This window comes from Schistocerca nitens, chromosome 1 (genome assembly GCF_023898315.1).
Source record: "Schistocerca nitens isolate TAMUIC-IGC-003100 chromosome 1, iqSchNite1.1, whole genome shotgun sequence".
In the NCBI taxonomy this organism is placed as follows: domain Eukaryota; kingdom Metazoa; phylum Arthropoda; class Insecta; order Orthoptera; family Acrididae; genus Schistocerca; species Schistocerca nitens.
This window is the reverse complement of record NC_064614.1, coordinates 1,122,705,296-1,122,727,494: the sequence shown is the minus strand read 5'-3', so window position 1 is coordinate 1,122,727,494 and position 22,199 is coordinate 1,122,705,296. Positions and strand designations below refer to the sequence as shown.

General features: G+C 41.2%; 1 protein-coding gene across 1 annotated transcript in view; it reads left to right on the top strand.

Annotated features, from left to right (window-relative positions):
• Positions 1-22,199, top strand: part of LOC126238558 (lysosomal alpha-mannosidase-like) — a 181,475-nt gene that overhangs the window by 2,412 nt on the left and 156,864 nt on the right. The window contains exon 2 of the mRNA XM_049947799.1: positions 18,382-18,484. Coding sequence (XP_049803756.1) covers positions 18,382-18,484 — 103 coding nt within the window. The remainder of the gene's footprint in view (positions 1-18,381; positions 18,485-22,199) is intronic.

The window sequence follows — 22,199 nt, the reverse complement described above, 5'->3', positions numbered from 1 at the left end:
GGATCAGGACTACCGATCAAATTTCTGCACTGTAGTAGACAACATGCGAGCACGTCCAAGTGTACGTTGCAGAAGCTTCGCTGGGAACTCTTTAACATCTCTCTCCACGCGATTTCCATATTTTTGGAGATCTTAAGAAATACATTGGTGGCTGTCGATTAGCTTCGGACGAAGAGATGTACGCCTGGGTACAATCGTTGTTCCCTAGGCAACCGTAAACATTACTCCATGAGGGTATTGACCGTCATGTCTCCCTATGGGACAATTCTATTAACAGTTACGATGATTACTTTTAAAATAATAAACTGTTTACTTACTTTTCTATTTGGCTTGATTTAATTTGAGTGCCCCTTATACTTCGCCATTTTGTCGGAAGTTCGTAGGCATGCAATTGATCAAATGTAGATTTTGAGGAGACTTTAATTAGGATACTATTGTTCTTATTCCTGCCTTAACATTTGGTTACTGTTCGACTATCTTATGGTTACTAGAACGATGTACATTTACTTCAGAGAGACGGTTGCGACCAAAAGTAGCCTGACAGTTACGTGAATCGATTTATGGAAGCCATCCAATTGCATATACGTGGTCAGGGCTACAAGATTACGAATGAGATAGTCCAGGGAAAAGTCCATAGTGTAACATCGTAATAACCGAGAAGCGTACACACTTCACATGTGTCTTCACATGTCTTCATATGTTTCTTCAATACGGAGATGATAGTTTCGTCTTCCTCGTCGAAGTCTGGCTATTCGCGTAATTTTTCTTTAAAGATTTTGGGGTGCTACTCATCCTCTACTGAGACACAAAGGAATGAGACTAAACATAGTACTAAGGAACTATTTCTCTTGCACTACCGTGTTTCGAGCTTTAACTTTGTCCTTACGCTGTGACAAGTTTCACCAAAATCAGTCAACTGAGTTTCAGTAGTCAAACAGTTTCTGCTACAAACGTTTATCAGTTTTGACACAAAAGCACCTACAAAAAATGTGTACGCACCAGATATGTCCAGGGAGCGTTTGAATCCACACGTGCCTCAGAGTGTTTCTGAATGACAGCTTCTGTAAAGCCGTTTTCGCCTTCCAGCGGAGCTCAAGAACTGATCAATAGTAAGGTGCCTATGAGTTTTGATGAAACTTGATAAAACTAGTAAAATAACATAGTTGAAGGTCGATAAGCACTCATACCTAAAGGCAAACAGTCCTTTTTTCTGCACTACATATGCAGATCACAGAAGAACAGGTAACGATCTACCACCCCTCTTGATGACAGATCTACATGGAACAACATGCTTCCTTGCCAAACTTCTACAATTCGGAGATGACGTGTATTTGTGTATGAGGCAAGTGCCACAGTGCAGAGGAATTGCAAAAGATATAGAACACGCACTAGAATGCGGAGAAATGTCTTAGCCATAGGCCAGAGGGCTGTCAATTCGGCACCCACTAAGGCCCAGGAACTGCTTCACCTTTCGCTCTGAAACAAACAGCCTGAACCCGAAATCTGCCAATGGCTAGGAATAGTCGTAAAGAGTGTAGCCTGCTGAGAGGAAATGCTAGCCAGCTTCCCGAAGTCCTCCAACCCATACAGATTCTGTGCTAGGCAGCCAAGAGAAGTAGTGCGCGCACTGTAATTAATCTCGGAACAACACTCTTAGAGATACTTTACAAAGTGTTGCCAGTTGTTTGGGGCAGTGGTTCCCAACAAAATTTTCTCGAGGACCCCCTCATCAAGCATGATTGGTACCTTGTCATATCACAGTATCAAGTACCTCAAAAATGCCAAATTAAAGAGTATTTTTATACGTTTTCTCTTTTTGGTACTTAGAACAAACATTAACGTGTTCATTATTGAAAAAATATTGAGCTTGAAACTGCTCATGTAGGAAGCGACCTAAACAAAAAATCTGGTATCGAACGAAATATATTTAATATATTTTTTATTCTAATAGCATCTTGCGGACCCCTCTGGCATAGATCGCGGACCCCTGAGGGTTCGCGGTTTACCTGTTGGGAACCACTGGTTTAGGGAAATCCCCGCAACAAGTAAGCTGTGTATTATGCCAGGTGGAAATTGTGAGTTATTATTCGAACGTAGTTTGCCGGATTTTAGACGTTCGAGCAGTGGATTGTGCGTGCTTGGAGAAACATATTGTACCACGACTGTACGTTCAACGGGCCTTCGAACTACAGTGCTGATCCAGGGACCGACGAAGTTCGTGGCTGCAATTAGGCGTCGAATTGTTCTCGGAAGAGCCTTCACGCCTAGCGAAACTCCCTTTGTTACAGCTATCTGCCGAACAAACCTCATTTAGTTTCTAATCGTGGTTTAGTTTTCACATTTGATACTTTTGTCTGTTCCCTGTCCAAGGAATATTTTTCCTTGTTCTCAAGTTACTGTGCGTGTTATTGGTAAAATTTTTGATGTGAAACCGCTGCAAGGAGGGGACACAATCCAAACTCCGTGTCCTGTCCAGGGTACGTGTTGAGCAACAATCATTGCGGTTGTGACATTTCATGCTTTCCCGACGGATCTGTTGCAAATACGCTTCTCTGGTTTGCCGCCGGTTCGTCTTGTATAACTCGCACAATATTTCCTCCATGCAACTGCTCGACATCATCGGAATTTAAAGGTGTTGTCCACCATATGCTAGAGAAGTATGTGCCTAGCAAAAGTATAGGGGAGGGAAAGGATCCACCTTGGTACAACAAACATATTACGAAGTTGCTGAGAAAGCTGAGAATTTTGCACAGTCGCTTTAAACGTAGTCACTACCCCACTGACAAACAGAAATTATGCGAAATGAAAGCAGTCGTCATAAGGACAATGAGACTCTTTTAACGAATTTGAAAGCAATATTTTATCTGCAGATTCTAAAAATAACCCCCAAAAACTTTGGTCGTACGTAAAATCTATGAACGCTACAAATAATTCAATACCTCCTCTTGCTGACAGTGCGGGTAATGTAACTGATAATGATAAACAGAAGGCCGAAATTCTAAATCTAGCTTTCAAAAACACGTTTGCGATAGAGGACTGCAGCACCATTCCCCCTTTCAATTATCGAATAAACGAAAGGATGGCTTACAGAGTGTTTAGTGTATCTGGCATTGTAAAACAGGTAAGATCCTTAGACGCCAGGAAGGCATCTGGCACAGACGGTCTCCATGTAAGATTGTGTGTTGACTATGCTACAAATATAGCACCATTCTTATCAATCATCTATCAGAGATCATTGGAACGGCGGAAAGTTCCATGGGACTGGAAGAAGGCCCAGGTCATAGCAATCTACAAAAAGGGTAGAAAACCGGATGCACATAATTACCGGCCAATTTCACTGATATCGATTTGTTGTAGAATCGTGGAACATATTTTGTGTTCAGACATAATGACCTTTCTAGACTCTGAGAAGCTCATCTGCAGAAACCAGCACGGTTTTAGGAAACAGCGGTCATGCGAGACACAGCTGGCCCTCTTTGTGCAGGATATACAACAGGCTCTAGATACCGGCTCCCAGGTTGATGCCATATTTCTCGACTTTCGAAAGGCATTCGACTCAGTTCCACACTGTCGCTTGCTACAAAAAGTGCGCGCTTACGGTCTATCGAATGACATATGCAGTTGGATAGTAAGTTTTCTAATAGACAGGGAGCAGTATGTCGTCCTGAATTGGGTAACTTCAACAGAAACAAGAGTAACTTCAGGTGTGCCCCAGGGCAGCGTAATAGGTCCTCTGCTTTTTACGATTTACATCAACGATCTGGTTGATGGTATTGACAGCGGCCTTAGACTGTATGCCGATGATGCTGTAGTCTACAGGAAAGTAGTATCACACGAAAGTTGTGAACAAATCAATGAGGATTTGCAGAAAATAAATGCGTGGTGTAATGACTGGCAGTTATCTCTCAATATTAGTAAGTGTAACCTACTGCATATAAAAAGGAGAAAATCCCCATTAATGTATGAGTACAAAATAAATGATCAGTCTTTGGAAGCGGTAACATCAGTCAAGTATCTGGGTGTGACTATTCGAAATGATCTCAAATGGAATGATCAGATTACACAAGTAACGGGTAAGGCGAACTCTAGATTGCGGTTTATTGGTAGAACCCTGAAGCGATTCAGTCCTTCAACAAAGGAAATAGCTTACAATACGTTAGTTCGTCCAGTCTTGGAGTATTGTTCGTCTGTATGGGATCCTTACCAGTTGGGTCTGCTTCAAGAGATTGAGAAGGTCCAAAGAAGAGCGGCAAGATTCGTGACTGCTACATTTAGCGTAACAAATCTCATAGAAAGTCTGAAGTGGGACACACTTGCAGATAGACGACGCGCTAACCAGAAGGGGATGCTCACTAAATTCCAAAATCGAATCATCGCCTAGAATGTGGAGCATATACTATTACCACCGACTTTCAAATAGCGCAATAATCTCCATTCAAAGATAAGGGAAATTAGAGCTCGTACTGAGGCGTTCAGACAATCGTTTTTCCCTCGCGCGATCCGTTAGTTGAATAGGGGGGGGGGGGGATATGATTTTGGCGCGAATTGTGCCACACACCGCTTGGTGGCTAGCGGAGTATATATGTAGATGTAGATGGTGGTAGCTGTTGCTGTCACTGCTGCAAGGCGCGACTGATAATCGCGCGACCGTGTCGGAATTTATCATTACGGGAGCAGGCAATACGCGTGCGCCGGAAGACGTTCGTAGTCGGAGGAAAGCGGCGCACCTGGTGCCCCCTGCTGGGAGCCACAGAAAGGCCATCCGTGCGTTCGCTATGGGCAATGACTGTGCTGCCGGACGCTCCTCCGGTTAAAGTTTGAACTAAATCTCAGTTTCGCGTTGCGTCACTTGAGGAATCTGAAGTTCTTGTTGTCCCTGATTTTGATTTAATAGCAACCAGTGTTGGATTCCAGGCGGCGCTTAGTTGAAAACGTGCATCCCTGTTGATAAGATTGTCCACCGTGCGGATATGTATGGCTTCCTTAACGACACAATCCCAGAAAGATGACGCTGGGGATAAAATTTCAGTCTGTTCGTAACGCTTACGCAATGCTCCGATACCGCTGATTTATCAGGTTGTCCCAGGCGTATATGACGATGGTGTTCGACGCAACGTTCTTGCACGGTTCGGCATGTCTGTCCAAATTAATATTTTCCACATTGGCATGGGATTTTATACACGCTACGTTAGGTGCACACATTACCAGGTGCAGATATTAATAGTGACCACAACTTACTTATGGCAGAAATAGAAATAAGAATGAAAAAACTGAAAAAGGCGACAATGGTGAAGAAGTGGGATTTAGAGAAGATAAGGTCCAACAAAGAACAAATTACAGAAATGCTGTCTCGGGACTTTCTAAACACATTACGAGACAAAGAAGCACCTGATAATGCCAACGAGTACTGGAACATGCTGAAAGAAGGAATCATTAAAGCAGGACAGCAAAATATAGGATATGTAAAAGGGAAAAGGTAAAAAAAACCATGGGTCACACAAGAAATGATTTCCAAGATGGAGGAGAGAAGAAAATTGAAAAACAAGAACACTGAAGATGCAAGAAAGATATACCGAAGGTTAAATAACGAACTGCGAAGAGAAACAGCAGGCTAGGAAAAAAATGGCTAAAAGAGGAATGTGATGAAATTGAAGAACTGGACAGGAAGGGAAGATACGACTTACTATACAACAGAGTAAAGACTATGACATGGGAACAAAACAGAGCAGGAAGTGCTACTATGGAAATTTTGAGTAAAGACGAAGAGGTAGTGTACAAAGATCGTGACGATGTCCTCCAGAGATGGGAAGAATATATAAAAGAGCTATATGACACAAATAGCAAACCAGAAACTCTGGAACTTGAATCACACAACAGTGTAAGTGATGAAGAGAGAGGACCGACCATCATAATGGAAGAAGTAAAGTCTGCCATTGCTGCAATGAAAAATGGCAAAGCAGTAGGTACAGATACAATACCGGGAGAAATACTAAAATGCTTGAACCACAATGGAATAAGAGAAATATTGAGGTTATGTAATAAAATATATGACAGTGGTGAATGGCCTGAGGACTTTTTGACAACAGTAATGATTCCATTACCGAAAAAACAAGGAACCAAGAAATGCAGCGAGCACAGGACAATCAGCCTCATTTCACATGCAGCCAAAGTGATGTTAAGAATAATTAATAAAATACTTGAAAAAGTAATAGAGGAGAATCTCGGCGAGGAGCAGTTTGGCTTTAGACGGAATACGGGCACCAGAGATGCAATAGGGCTCCTACGAATCTTGGGAGAAAGGTTTATTGAAAAAGGAAGAGACCTATATATGTGCTTCATCGATTTAGAAAAGGCATTTGACAATGTGGTTTGGGACAAGCTGGCGACTATTATGAGGGAAAAGAGAGTGGACTGGAAAACCAGGAGACTTATAAACTCATTATACCTTAATCAAAAAGTTTCAGTTAAAGTGAAAGGAGAAAGTACAAACTGGATCAGACTAGGGAAAGGAGTAAGACAAGGATGCTCTTTATCACCTACTCTTTTCAACCTGTACTTGGAAAATATGATTGACCAATGCTCATTAGATGACAAAGGAGTAGAAATTGGAGGAAGAAGAGTAGGATGCTTGAGATTTGCTGATGACATGGTCCTTCTAGCCACAGGGGAAAAAGAATTACAGGATTTGGTGGACACAATTGCAACTAACGGAAAAAAAATATGGAATGACAATTAACACAAATAAAACAAAAGTATTGGCAATAGGAGGAAATAAGGAAATAAAAATTGTGCTGAATGGAGAAACACTAGAACAGGTGCAAAATTTTAAGTATCTTGGAAGCAGGATAGACACCGACTGGAAGTGCACCACAGAAATTAAAACAAGGATAGCAATGGCAAAAGAGGCGTTTTATAAGAAAAGGAGAATCTTCTGCAGCGGTCTGGACAGAGAACTCAGAAAGAGACTCATAAAATGTCTTGTATGGAGTGTTCTTCTATATGGCGCTGAAACATGGACTATGAGGAAAAAAGATAGAGTAAGGCTGGAGGCTTTTGAGATCTGGACATGGCGGAAGATGGAAAGAATAAGTTGGATGGACAGAGTAAAAAATGAAGAGGTACTGAGAAGAGTGAGAGAGAAAAGACAGTTACTAGATGCAATAAAGAGAAGAAAAAGAAATTGGATTGGGCATATATTAAGAAAGAATGACGGACTGATAAAAACAGTTCTAGAAGGTTATGTAGAAGGGAAAAGGAAGCGAGGAAGGAAGAGATTCCAGATAACTGGATGACATGTTGGACGGTACAACATACAGCAGCCTTAAGAAGGAAGCAATGGATCGCAGAAAATGGAGAGGCAAAGGACCTGCTAATGTAGCAGATAACTGATGATGATGACGTTTCCTAAGGCCAAGGTCGTCTTTGACCGAGCACAATAAATTCCTCAATTTTGCTGGTGGCCGAAAACACACTCTTGACGTCGTGCGTTTTGAGGATTCTTTCTATTCTCGAAGACATGCCGCCAAAATAGGGCAAGAACGCTGTTGCAGTGGGTGCCTCCGCAGCTTCATTTCCATCCCTGCTTCGAGTTTGCATGGAACGGAATGCATGGCGTATCTGGCTATCGGAATAGCCATTCTGTTGTAATACCGTTCTCAGGTGTTATAGCTCACCAGGTAGACTGTCAGCATCTGAGACTGCATGTGCTCTGTGCACCAAAGAGCATAGGACACTACCGCGTTGCTCAGGATGATGGCAACTTGTGGCCTGCTAATATAGCTCTGTATGAGTTGATTTGCGATAGACGCTGTGTCCCAGCGTACCATCAGCTCTTCTTCTGACTAAGACGTCCAGGAATGGTAAGATGCCATCCTTTTCCACTTTCGTAGTGAACTGTTTATTGGGATGGAGCAAGTTCAGATGTCGGAGAAACACAGGTAATGTCTCTACTCCTTGGGGCCACACCCGGATGGTTGTCGTCCGGATGAGCAGGTTAACGCATCACGATTAACGAGGAGAGCTGTTGGACGTGGTCTTTCGGTGGTTTCTTACGCCCGCAAACATGAGGAAGACTCTCTCACCCGAACATGAGATTTGCGCTGGACGCATACAGATGGGATACACAGATTCTCTCCCAGGTGGTGCATTGCGACGGAGGGGGAGGGGGGGGGGGGGGAGAGGGATGCCTTCGTCAGGAAGGGTATTCATCGCAAACTGTTACTAACATTGCATCAACCATATAACAATTGCCGACCCCGTAGAGGACAGGAAAAGGCAGGGCGAATGAAGAAGGAGAAGGTCTGGGTAGAGGATTCCAAGCGCTTAACAACGATGTAATCAGCGTCTTTGCTGAATATGAACGTATGAATCCGGTAACACAAAGTTCGCTCCGTTGAGCAGTATTAGTGCTGGGTAGCCCTTGCGCGAAGGCGCAAACAACGGAAGTAATGTGCGAATCTTCTATCTGTAGGAAACGTGTCAGCACCATGAAATGGTCCCGACGGCATGCTAAACGTTAGCGAAAGCATTCCGAGCAGATTGATCGCTGCAGAACAATTCAATAGTTAGACAAAATTCATTTTTTCTAGCAGCTGTGACAGCTTCTTTTAATTGGCGACAGCTTATGACGCGATAAGTGAATGCTATTTGAAGTTGGCCTTATTGTCGTTGAGCATGGGAGCGGCGTCATTCATGTCCAAGCACTGGTCAGCAAACCATATCAGAAAATAAACTAATAGGGCGTGCTGAAAATAATGTCTCCGAATTTTTTATATGAAACCTTTAAAGCTTTTAAATAAAGCAAACTTTGTTAAAATTCTCTCAGTGAGAGACCATTTTGCCGGCCGGTGTGGCCGAGCGGTTCTAGGCGCTACAGTCTGGAACCACGCGACCGCTACGGTTGCAGGTTCGAATCCTGCCTCGGGCATGGATGTGTGTGATGTCCTTAGGTTAGTTAGGTTTAAGTAGTTCTAAGCTCTAGGGGACTGATGACCTCATCAGTAAGTCCCGTAGTGCTCAGAGCCATTTGAACCATTTTGGAGACCATTTTGTTGATAACGCCACTGTAGAATCTTTGAATTTGTTAATAGGGCCACAGCCGCACCTCTGCTTCTAGCGCTTCGTCACTGTCAAACTGAAGTCCTTGTAGATGTTCTTGAAACTTTGGAAACAGATGACACTCGGATGGGGCCAAATCGAGGCTGTATGGAGGAGCATCGATCAGATGTCGCAGCGCTCGAGTGTTGTCTGGGATTGTCATGTTGCAAGAAATGAATTTCAGTAGGAGGCACGTCTTCTTCCATTAAAAACTCGATTACAGCAAGCTATTTCTCACTCACCGATATAGTTACATTACACACTGCCGTATTACACTCTCCCATGTTAGACATTGCAATTCGGGGCGCTCTAGCGGTAAAGGACAGCAAATATAGAGACATGAAGGATAACGATGTAGAATCTTAGCGTTTCTTTTATTTAAAAAGTTGTAAGAGTTTTCGCATAAAAGATTCGAAGCATTACTTTTCAGCACATCCTCGCACAAGACCAATTTCATTAACCAGTAATAATAATAATAACACGTTCCCACATACAAGTATGCACTAAAAAATGTACTGGAGAATGATGAATACAAATTATACTGGAACAGGAGCATTATAACAGATAAAACAACACCACATACCTAACCTGACATCATACTCACCAATAAAAAGAAGAAATTAACACAACTAATCGAAATATCCACACCCAATACAACAAATATTCAGAAGAAAACAGGAGAAAAAAATTGAAAAATACATCCAACTGGCTGAGGAAGTCAAGGACATGTAGCATCAGGTTAAAGTAGACATTATACCAATTATACTATCAACTACAGGAGTCATACCACACAATATCCACCAGTACATCAACGCAATACAGCTACATCCAAACGTATATATACAACCACAGAAATCTGTAATTATTGATACATGTTCAATTACCCGAAAGTTCCTGAATGCAATGTAACATATACAGTACAGTTAAAAGGAAGTCACGCTTGGTCAAGGTCCGCGTCGCTTTCCATTTTTAACCAGACATAACGTCTGAGAAAGCAAAGAAATAATAATAAAATGCTAAAAGTGATGTATGCAAAGATCCAAAATGAAACAGTTAGTGGCTGACTGGTAAGTAAGTGTATAATGCATAAAGAGTACCATCCTGTCACTTCTGTTGGGAGTTGGGAAGACAGAAAAATTTAGTAACTTTTCGACAGTTTTAAAGTCGTTATCTAGAGAGAGAGAGAGAGAGAGAGAGAGAGAGAACGTTCCGCGTGAACTCTGTACTGTCATACTAACTACCTGCAAAATGAACTCCTTCTTGCAGACACCACGGTACATAAGTTTTTAACAACTTCACAAATGTGACGCGTCTCTACAGAAAAAAAAATGTGTATGCTAAAGAACAGTATCCCATGTGGAGGCACACAAGGAAAACAATACTTCGGCTTAGTGACTAGGCGGAAGTTTAGTCACATCCAGGTACTTGTCTTCACCTACCGTAGATTTTTCCCGCACTTCCAGCTATTCCACACCCCTTGAGTATTCTCTGAAGGAATAGCGGACTGTGTCACTATTTTTCTGAAGAATCTGCCGCAGCGCTGCAAATGGAAAAATGACACGAAGCTAATAGTCACCAGTAGATGTGCTCGTTTGATATTCTGCGCGATATCAATGGAGATACTATCGAAGACAGTGCTGCCAAAGCAGCGTTACTAAACACAGCCTTCCGAAATGCCTTCACAATAGAAGACGAAGTAAATATTTCAGAATTCGAATCGAGAACAGCCACCTACATGAGTAACGTAGAAGTAAATATCCTCGGAGTAGTGAAGCAACTTAAATCACTTAATAAAAGCAAGTCTTATGGTGAAGACTGTGTACCAGTTAGATTCCTATCAGAGTATGCTTTCATACCTCCATACTTAACAATCATATACAACCGTTCGCTCGACGAAAGATCCGTACCCAAAGACTGGAAAGTTGCACAGGTCACACCCCTGTTCAAGAAAGGTAGTAAGAGTAACCCACTAAATTACAGGCCCATATCATTAACGTCGATATGCAGCAGGATTTTGGAACATATATTCTGTTCGAACATTATGAACTACCTCGAAGAAAACGATCTATTGACACACAATCAACATGGGTATAGAAAACATCGTTCTTGTGAAACACAACTAGCTCTTTATTCGCATCAAGTGTTGAGTGCTTTTGGCAAGGGATTTCAGATCGATTCCGTATTTCTGGATTTCCAGAAGGATTTTGACACTGTACCACACAAGCGGCTTGTAGTGAAATTGCGTGCTTATGGAATACCGTCTCAGTTATGTGATTGGATTTGTGATTTCCTGTCAGAGAGGTCACAGTTCGTAGTAAATGACGGAAAGTCATAGAGTAAAACAGAAGTGATTTCTGGCGTTCCCCGAGGCGCGTTCTTAATTAGTTTTCAAAAACTGAGCCAAAGACTTAGCAGTCTCGTTCGATATCATCCATCTACGCTGTGAGAACAACTGACATACCGGATGATCAAAAAGTCAAATGTAGATAGAGAGGTAAAACTTGACACACATGCTTGGAATGACATGGGATTTTATTAGAACGAAAAAAAAAACACCCCATATTGCTAGACGCGAGAAAGATCTCTTGCGCGCGTCGTTTGGTGATGATCGTGTGCTCAGCCGCCACTTTCGTCATGCTTGGCCTCCCAGGTCCCCAGACCTCAGTCCGTGCGATTATTGGCTTTGGGGTTACCTGAAGTCGCAAGTGTATCGTGATCGACCGACATCTTTAGGGATGCTGAAGGACAACATCCGACGCCAATGCCTCACCATAACTACCGACATGCTTTACCGTGCTGTTCACAACATTATTCCTCAACTACAGCTATTGTTGAGGAATGATGGTGGACATATTGAGCATTTCCTGTAAAGAACATCATCTTTGCTTTGTCTTACTTTGTTATGCTAATTATTGCTATTCTAATCAGATGAAGCGCCATCTGTCGGACATTTTTTGAACGTTTGTAGTTTTTTGGTTCTAATAAAACCCCATGTCATTCCAAGCATGTGTGTCAATTTGTACCTCTCTATCTACATTATTCCGTGATTTATTCAGTTTTCAAATTTATACTGACTTTTTGATCACTCGGTATTTTATCTGGCAGGGCGTCTGAATTTGAGCGCAACGCCAACGGCCTGACTGGCTAACTTCAATGCTAATAAACTGGGAAACGGCGCAAAGTATCAATTTTTCTCTTAACAATTATTTCTCAGCACAACCTACTCCGCGACACCCTTGCAAGCATTTCAGACCGTTTCTGATCACCGTATATATCCAGATGAAGAGAGGGCGTTATATTTAAATAACTAACAGGTGTAAAAAAAGGACAAAAACATACGTGAAGATAATAACCATAGTTTGCTAACATTGTATATGCACCTTTGTAAGATCTTCGGAAGAAAGAATTTGTCAGTCTTCCATGCTTGTGCTCAGCAACGAGAGTTTGCCCTTTCTCAAACGTTACTACGCCGATGCTGATTGATAGCCACTCATTTTTGAATCTTAACATTTCGCTGCAACTACACAATGCACACCCACAGGGCTTCCTGACTATTTCTGTAAGGTAGCGCTCTAAGAACACAGTAGCCGCGTGGTTTGAGGCACCATGTCATGGACTGTGCGGCCTCTGCCGCCGGACGTTCGAGTCCTCCCTCGGGCATGGGTGTGTGTGTTGTTCTTAGCGTAAGTTAGTCTAAGTTAGTTTAAATTAGTAAGTCCAGGGACCGATGACCTAAGCAGTTTGGTCCCTTAGGAATTCACACACATTTGAACATTTTTGGACACAGTAATTCCAGTCAATGTTAACAGCGGACCAGATCCTTCCGTAATTGGATGAGATACTTAATAACTTGGGTGCCGTTGCATATGATAACCCTGGATTTCGACGCTTGTGTTATCTTTTTTTTGATACACAAATGAGGATCACATCCTCGTTTTCTCTTTGTTATTTTCCTACGTTTTCAATTTGCTTAATCATCTTCGTCGAGCTAGGTGGCGCAGTTTTCAGCAGACTGGACTCGCATTCGGGAGGACGGCGGTTCAAAACTGCGTCCTGCCATTCTGACTGAGGTTTTCCGCGATTTCCCTAAATCGCTTCAGGCAAATGCTGGGATGGTTCCTTTGAAAGGGGACAGCCGGCTTTCTTCTCCAATCCTTCCCTAGACCGATGGGACTGATGACCTCGCTGTTTGGTCTCCTCTCCCCAACCAACCATCATCTTCTCTCTCTCTCTCTCTCTCACACACACACACACACACACACCCACCCACACCCACACATATAACAATTATTACTGCAGTGAAATAGGGAACTTAATTTTGACCTTACATTTGCAGGAGATTTGTTTTGCGTGACATAAAAATTCTGGTGCTTCAATAGAAGCTGTGAGCTAATAAGAATATCATTAAGGTTTTATGAAACAGTGAACACAAGCTGCTTTTCTCTTGTATTGATGATTGCTGTAAATATGTGTTCCGCAATCCGTGGTTCCATAGTGCTGTCGACAGAAGATCTCAAGTTATTCCATATTACTAGAAGCTTTTTACACCGTTCCCCACAAATGACTTTTGATAAAATTGCGAACCTATGGAGTATCGACTCATTTATGTGAATGGCTTCGTGATGTCCCCCGAAAAGGTCACAGTTAGTAGTTATTGACAGGAAGTCATCTAGTAAAACGGAACTGATATCTGGGGTTCCTCAAGGAAGTATTATAGGTCCTACACTTCTCTTATTCTACATAAACGATTTAGGAGACAATTTGAGCAGCTCTTAGATTGTTGCTGATGATGGTGTCGTTTACATCTACACCCTGCAAACCACAGTGAGGTGCATGGCAGAGGGTACGTCTCATTGTACCAGTTATAAAGGTTTCTTCCTGTTCGATTCACGTATGTAGTGCGGGAAGAATGATTGTTTGAATGCCTCTGTGCGTGCAGCAATGATTCTAATCTTATCTTCACTGTCCCTAAGTGAGCGATACGTAGGAGACTGTAGTATATTTCTAGAGTATTCATCTAAAGGCGGATCCTGAAACTTTAACAGACTTTCTCGGGATAGTTTGTCTATCGTCAAGAGTCTCCCATGTCAGTTCTTTCAGTATCTCCGTGACACTCTCCCATGCATTAAACAAACCTGAGATAATTTGTGCTGCCCTTCTCAGTTTACGTTCAGTGTCCTTGTCAGGTGTAGGCCTATATGGTACGGGTCCCACACACATGAGCAATATTCTAGAATTCGTAAGCAATCTCCTTTGTAGAGTGATTGCACTTCTCCAGTATTCTACCAATAAACAGAAGCCTACCACCTGCTTTACCCACGACTGAACCTATGTGATCATTCCATTTCATATCCCTGCAAAGTGTTACACCCAGATATTTGTATGAGTTGGGCGATTCCAGTTGTGACTCTATTGATGTTAGTCATAGGATACTACGTTTTTTCGTTTTGTGAAATGCAAAATCTTAGTTCTTAACTTTTAAAGAAAGTTTCCAAGCTCTGCACCACTTTGAAATCTTATCAAGATCTGACTGAATATTTATGCATCTTCTTTCAGATAGTACTTGATTGTAAATAATTGCATCATATGCAAAAAGCTTGATTTTACTATTAATATTGTCTGCAAGGTCATTAATACACAACATGAACAGCAAGGGTCCCAATACACTTCCCTGAGGCACACCTAGAGTTACTTCTATATCTGACACTCTCTCCACATCCAAGATAACATGCTGCGTCCTCCCTACCAAAAACTCCTCAGTCCAGTCACAAAAATCACTTGATACCCCCCCCTATGATCGTACTTTATACAATAAGCGTAGATGTGGTACTGAGTCAAATGCTTTTCGGACATCAGGAAACATTGCATCTATTCGGTTGCCTTGAGCCAAAGCTTTCAGTATGTCATGCGCGAAAAGTGCAAGTAGGGTTCCACATGATAGATATTTTCTAAATCCGTGCTGGTTGCCATAATTATGTTTGAGCTTAGAATATGTTCTAAGATTCTAAAACAAAAAGATGTCAGGGATATTGGACAGCAATTTTGTGGATCACTTCTACTACTTTTTTGTAGACTGGTGTGACCTGTGCCATTTTCCTCGAACTGGGCACAGTTTTGTGTGCGAGGGATCTATGATAGATTATAGTTTGAAGGGGGATTAACTCAGCCGCAAATTCAGTATAGAATGCGACAGCGTCTTCCGTCGGGCCATGAAGCGTACTTAACACTGTTACAAGTACTTATTCCATTCTTCTTTGCAGTGGTATGGCGCAAGTCTCTTGTGTTTTCCTTTGTAAAGAATCATTTGAAAATGGAATTAAGCATTTCGGCAAATGCTTTACTACCCTCAATTTCAGTTCCTGTCTCATTAGTGACTGGACACTAACTTCGCTTCCACTAACAACTTCAACATACGACCAGAATTTCTTTGGGTTCTGTGGAAGATCACTTGACAATATTTTGCTATGGCAGTCACTGAAGTAATCATGCATTGCCCTCTTGACAGCCAAAAGCGTTCATTCAGCTCCTCTCTATCTGTAGCCCTACGCTTTGTTTTCCAACTATTATGCAACAGTCTCTGTGTTTATTTAGCAGTTTCTTTGCAGCGACAGTAAGTATACCATGGAGGTTACCTCCCATTAGGAACTTTCTACTGATTACATACACTATGTGATCAAAAGTATCCGGACACTTGGCTGAAAATGACTTAAAAGTTCGTGGCCCCCTTCATCAGTAATGCTGCAGTTCAATATGGTGTTGGCTCACCCTTAGCCCTGATGACAGCTTCCACTCTCGCAGGCATACGTTTAATCAGGTGCTGGAAGGTTTTTTGGGGAATGGCAGCCAATTCTTCATGGAGTGCTGCACTTAGGCGAGATATCGATGTCGGTCGGTGAGGTCTGGCACGAATTTGGCGTTCAAAACATCCCAAAGGTGTTCTATAGGATCAGGTCAGGACTTCGTGCAGGCCAGTCCATTACAGGGATGTTATTGTCGTGTAACCACTCCGCCACATGCCGTGCATTATGAACAGGTGCTCAGTCATGTTGAAAGAGGCAGTCGGCATCCCATTATTGCACTTCAACAGTGTGAAGCAAGAAGGTGCTTAAAACATCAATGTAGGCCTGTGCTGTGATAGTGCCACGCAAAGCAACAAGGCGTGCAAGCCTTCATGAAAAACACGCCCACACCATACCACCACCACCACCACCACCACCACCACCACCACCACTGTTGGCCCTACACACGCTGGCAGATGACGTTCACCGGGCATTCGCCATACCCACACCATGCCATCGGATCGCCATGTTGTGTACCATGATTCAGCACTCCAAACAACGTTTTCCTCTGTTCAATCGTCCATTGTTTACGCTACTTACACCAAGCGAGGCATCATTTGGCATTTATCGGTGTGATGTGTGGCTTATGAGCAGCCGCTTGAACATCAAATCAAAGTTTTCTCATCTCCTGGCTAACTGTCATAGTATTTGCAATGGATCCTGATACAGTTTGGAATTCCTGTGAGATGGTCTGAATAGGTGTCTGCCTATTACACGTTAGGTGCCTCTTCAACTGTCGGTGGTCTCTGTCAGTCAACAGATGAGGTCGGCCTGTACGCTTTTGTGCTGTACGTGCCCCTTCACGTTTCCACTTCACTACCACATCTGAAACAGTGGACCTAGAGATGTTTACGAGCATGGAAATCTCGCGTAAAGACGTATAAACAAGTGACACCCATAAAATGGTTCAAATGGCTCTGAGCACTATGGGACAACTTCTGAGGTCATTAGTCCCCTAGAACTTAGAACTACTTAAACCTAACTAAACTAAGGACATCACACACATCCTTGCTCAAGGCAGGATTCGAACCTGTGACCGTAGCGTTTGTGCGGTTCCTGACTGTAGTGCCTAGAACTGCTCAGCCACTTCGGCCTGCTCAAGTGACACCCAATCACCTGACCACGTTCATAGTCCGTGAGTCCTGTGGAGTGCCCCATTCTGCTCTCTCAAAATGTCTAATGACTACTGAGGTTGCTGATATGGAGTACCTGGCAGTAGATGGCAACACAATGCACCTAATATGAAAAACGTATATTTTTGGGGGTTTACGGATACTTTTGATCACATAGTGTATCTTTGTACTTGTTTTAGTTGTCTTTGGTACTTTGGGTTATCATTGTTGCCACAACCACTTCTGCGGCCTTAATTAGAGTGAAAAGCTTAAAAGATGTTGCAGTTAGTGAACAACATATAAATCTGAAAAGAGAAAGAGAGAGAGAGAGAGAGAGAGAGAACTGTACGAACCAAACATGTGAAACCACACACTCTAAGTTAGAAATGAATAAACCATGGAATGAAATACATTTTAGTTTACAAATTAGAAGGTAACATTTGTTAATTGCATGCCAAGTTCATGTTGCAGGCTACAATTGTTGGTCAGTGTGACCACCATCTGCATCCAAGATAGCCTGGAATCACACTATATGTTCCATTTCACAACTGTTCACTGCACTTTAAGAATGGTGGGCCATGGAATATTCAGCTGTCCTGACCCTGCTCATGTATTGCTTGAAGATGTCACATTGTGTCCAGCATTCTCATCCACGGGGCCAGTAACTTCTTCAACAGTTTGTGGCAAAAATAGCTGTTAACCTGCTCCAGAAGCAATTCCCAAATCTCCAGTTAATTTGAACACTCTTCATTTGTTTAATTTGTCAGTACTAATGAAGAGCAGCAGCACTACGCTATATATTTTGATAAAACTGGTTTACAAGTAAAGTCCTGTTCACTTTGTTCGGACTTACGTTGACTGTCTACAACTGTAATGCAAACGAAAGCTTGTTTCAACCCTATGTTGCCATACATGTACTGGCACCTAACAGCATGTCATGATACTGACACCACTAACAATACAAATCTACAGCACAGCCTCAACAACATCCCTATAAAGTTGGATACCCACATGATAAATAGCTTTTCTCCAACACTGTCTCATGTAGTGAAAGTGTAACTATAAACATCCTGCAAATACTGCTGAATAGAAGGATAGAAGACTTTTGAAAAAGAGCTTGCAAGAATCTGTATTTCGAGCAAGTTACATTGCCCTTAAAGTTCTTTTTCGAGACAAGAAGACGACTTGCAGAGGTGTCATGTTCTAAAAGAATGTAATTATGTATTGAATTATATTGTGGTATTGTGAAAAATAAATAATTTAAATTGTAAAAACTTGTTTTATGGGAAAGTAAATGTGGAACTGCTAAATGATGTATTACTGTTTTGTTACAGGCATGTCCAAAGCCAAAACCTGGATATCTGAATGTGCACTTGGTGCCACACACACATGATGATGTTGGTTGGCTGAAAACAGTGGACCAGTATTACTATGGAAGTGAGTAAAATTTTAAAATGCATTGAACATCTGACTATGATTCAATTTTCGCCCTTTGCTCCACCCCCTACCCCACTTTCTATCCCCCATCTCATTTGTAAGGGAAAAGTAAGGAAAAAATAGAGGAATTCTCATTTTACATAAACTATGATTGTTTTTTATATACTCATATTTTCACCTTGTAATAAGAGTCAGTTTGTCAATAAAAATGAATTAGTTAAGTAAGGTAAGATAGTAAAGTACCAAGCCACGAATTTTACAAAAGAAGTTCAGGTCACAGATTTTATGAAAAATATGGTTTTGACACAGTATTATAATTTAAAGATATTTATCAGTACTCAATATCCAATTAACGGCTTCACCTGTAGTTTCTGGGAAATCACTCAAGTTTCCAGAGTATCTTATCTTGGATCACAGTTAGACAATATGCACCACAGTCTGCTACAATGTCCAACAGTTACATTGATATGCGATGATTGTTCATGAGATTAGGATTCACAAATGAAATGTCTCAAGAACTTCCTTTGTGTCATTTTTCAGTTAATCCGTACCATAGTCCTGAAATTTTCCTGTTTACATTTTGTATACTTTTTGTCATTTCAGTAGTAATGATACTGATGGAAAAGTGTGTATTCTTCATTATACGAAAAATTGAGTACTTTGCATATACTAGTATATTTTTTCATAAAGTATATTAATAATTGTGTTCTTGGTTGACATCATCTTGACTCCATAACTTTTTCTCCCAACTGATGTTCACAATTTTTTTCAGCCAAAATGCTTGTTTTTTCTGATCAGCAGAGCATTTTCTTTCAGTATTTTCTATTTATTCATTTCATTTTATGTGTTTCTGATTTTTACAGCCTGTCTTAAAATATTAAGTATTAATGATGTTGACATTATTATTTCTTCTTTTAATTCTTGAATGAGTGCTCTTTTATTTCCATTTTTCTTCCATAGTATAATGTGTTTACAAATCTAACTTCATACAGAATATGAATTGCACTGTAATAGTTAGATGTGTGTGCCAACTTTGTTGCCTTGGCATGTACTACAATTTGCTACTGCAAGAGAATTCACAGAACAGAGTCTTTAACTTAATACAAAATGGAAACTCAAACTGTGCAGGAGTTTTGCTACTTCTGCTAGGTACACATGGAGGATGATGCCATTAGGAAGAGAATGTGCTCCGATAGTTTCATTTTGAATGTTGATAACAGGGTTACCTAGCTGTCAGTCATATGGAGACAAGCCCCAGTACCTATAGCAGCAAATAATTATGTAGACACTCAGAGTTTTAGGAAGCAGAAGTCCGAGAGGAAAATTGAGGAGGATTCTGCAGTGAGGTAGCAGTCACCGCTGAGACTTCAGGTAAGGAGTACCAGGTCACGATCATTTTTAAAACAATTGTTGGGCTCAGTAAGGTGAGTGAGGACTTAGTAAGGATTTTACTAAAGAGGTTCACGGTTGGGAATAGTCTCGATAGGGACTAGGCTTATGGTAGAAAAGTGACCTGGATAGGATTGCTACTCACTCAGACCACTAATGTTAATTTTGTACAGGTGCTTCAACATTATGGTCAACCTTACATTAACAGTGCTATGCAGCTTGTGTTGGACTTACGAGGGTGCTGATGACTACTGACAAGGCACACATTTTGATGGTACCAGTTGAATGTATCCTTAGCTCCAGCTAGACAGGCCTACACCTAAATAGGATTGAGGAGGAATGGTTGGTGAAGCCTGTAAGTGATTGTAGTGTCGGTGGACCTGGGCTCTCTTGTGGCCAAATTCTGGTGATAATGTGTAGAAGAGCTAGACCTTTTTTAAAGATGAAATTGAGTAGAAGGTGTCTCTCCTGAGAAAAGTTCCTTTCACACTGGTATAGATTTCAGTAAATGGGGAATGCAGATCAGAAAGTACAACAATATTATTTCAGCAAAATATTAATGGAATTAAAGGAAAAATCAGTGAATTGCTAATAAATCTTGACACTGACATTTCTAGTATCTCAGAGCATTATTTACTAGGTGAAGAAATACAAAGGCTTTCTTTGGAGGAATACATCTTATGATTTGTATACAGAGAGTTTGTTGCAGAAGAGAAGAGGAACCATTTATGTCAAATGTGCTGACTCATTCAAAAGTACTTATATATAAAACATTGCATGGACAAAATATGTAAAGTGAGTCCTGGAGTGTTTAAATTTTCTTGGGAAAAACTTTTCCTTAGAGGCCTCTCAGATCCCTAGTTTAGGCTATAGGATTGTCCTCTCCAGACTTGACTACAGGGTTGGCCTCTCCAGACTGTGCTAGGCTGGGTTCTTTAGAAGAACATGAGACTGATTTTCTGTGGGGATTGCAACATAAACTTTCTGACAAATTCTCCAGAAAAATGAATGTTAATGGATTTATTTGAATCTTACAACCTGGTACAGGTAGTATACTTCCCAGCTGGAGTTCATGGGAATGGCAACATGATCATATTTGATGGGCACAATGTGAGAAAAATTAGCAACAGTCAGATCATGATGCACAGATAGTAATATAGGAAAGAATCAAGGCAGAGTCATATCCCAAAGTAGTAAACAAAAGATTTAGAGATAAGAGTCCACTTGTAATGCGGACACTTAGTCAGTCTCATGGGGCTAAGTTGGCAAGAAGTCTGCACTGCAGAAGACATGAATGACAAATATAATACATTTATTCAGATCCTTTCACTTGCTTTAATAGTAGTTCCTCTTTAAAAAAAATGCAGGCACATATGCAGTACTAATAAGCAACCTCTTTGGATACCTAATGGTATTAAAATAATAGGAAGAAATAAAAGCTTTATCATAATATGAAGAACATTCAGAGCTCGGTAACAGAATTTTACTACAAATAATACTGAAAAGTGTGGAGCAATGTCATCAGTTAGGCTAAAACAATATATTACATCAAGAGAAATAGGAAGCTCATGGGTCAGTATTAAAACTGTATGGTCATTTATGAATATAGGTGTTCATCGTGTTACACCTTCTTTGTGTGAGAATGAAATTATTAGTGATCCGCCAGAGTTGTGCGAAACATTTAACAATTGCCTCAAGTCAATAATTGGTGAGTAAAATGAAACTTTTATTTGTACAAGTAAATATGTAGAACTTTCGAAATCTGGTATTCTGACGCAACTAAATCACATAGAGCTACAGGAAACAAAGAAAGACAAAACTGAATTAGTCATTGCACCATTAAAAATTAAAAACTCCCAAGGGTTTACCCCCAGGAGTCACAGATCTTTTTTCTGAGTGTATGCTTGGCTACAATGGCACATCGGCCCTTGCAGTGCTACTTACCTTTCCATGCTGCAAGTCTATCCTTCTACTATTCTTCTTTTTCCCCTCTGCCTTTCCATTGGGTTCTTGATGCCAGTCATGCTTTAATTTGATTTATTATTTTGGACACTCATTTTTCTCTCTTCCAGCCCTTTCCACAGCTTTTCATCCTTTACTATATAGTCACCTTTGTTGGGTTTGGCCTACAATTCCTCTTCTAAGTTTTAAATTGGTGTGGATCATGCATTAAAGGTTGCAGACTGTGGCCTACATTCCATCTTTTGTGCCTTCCTATTTTTGCAACCTTCCTCTCTAGCAAGAGTAATACACCAAACCCCAACACAGTAGCCATCCTCTTGTGGGAGGGGGCGGGGGCACAGGCATATGGCTCTTATTTGGCCAT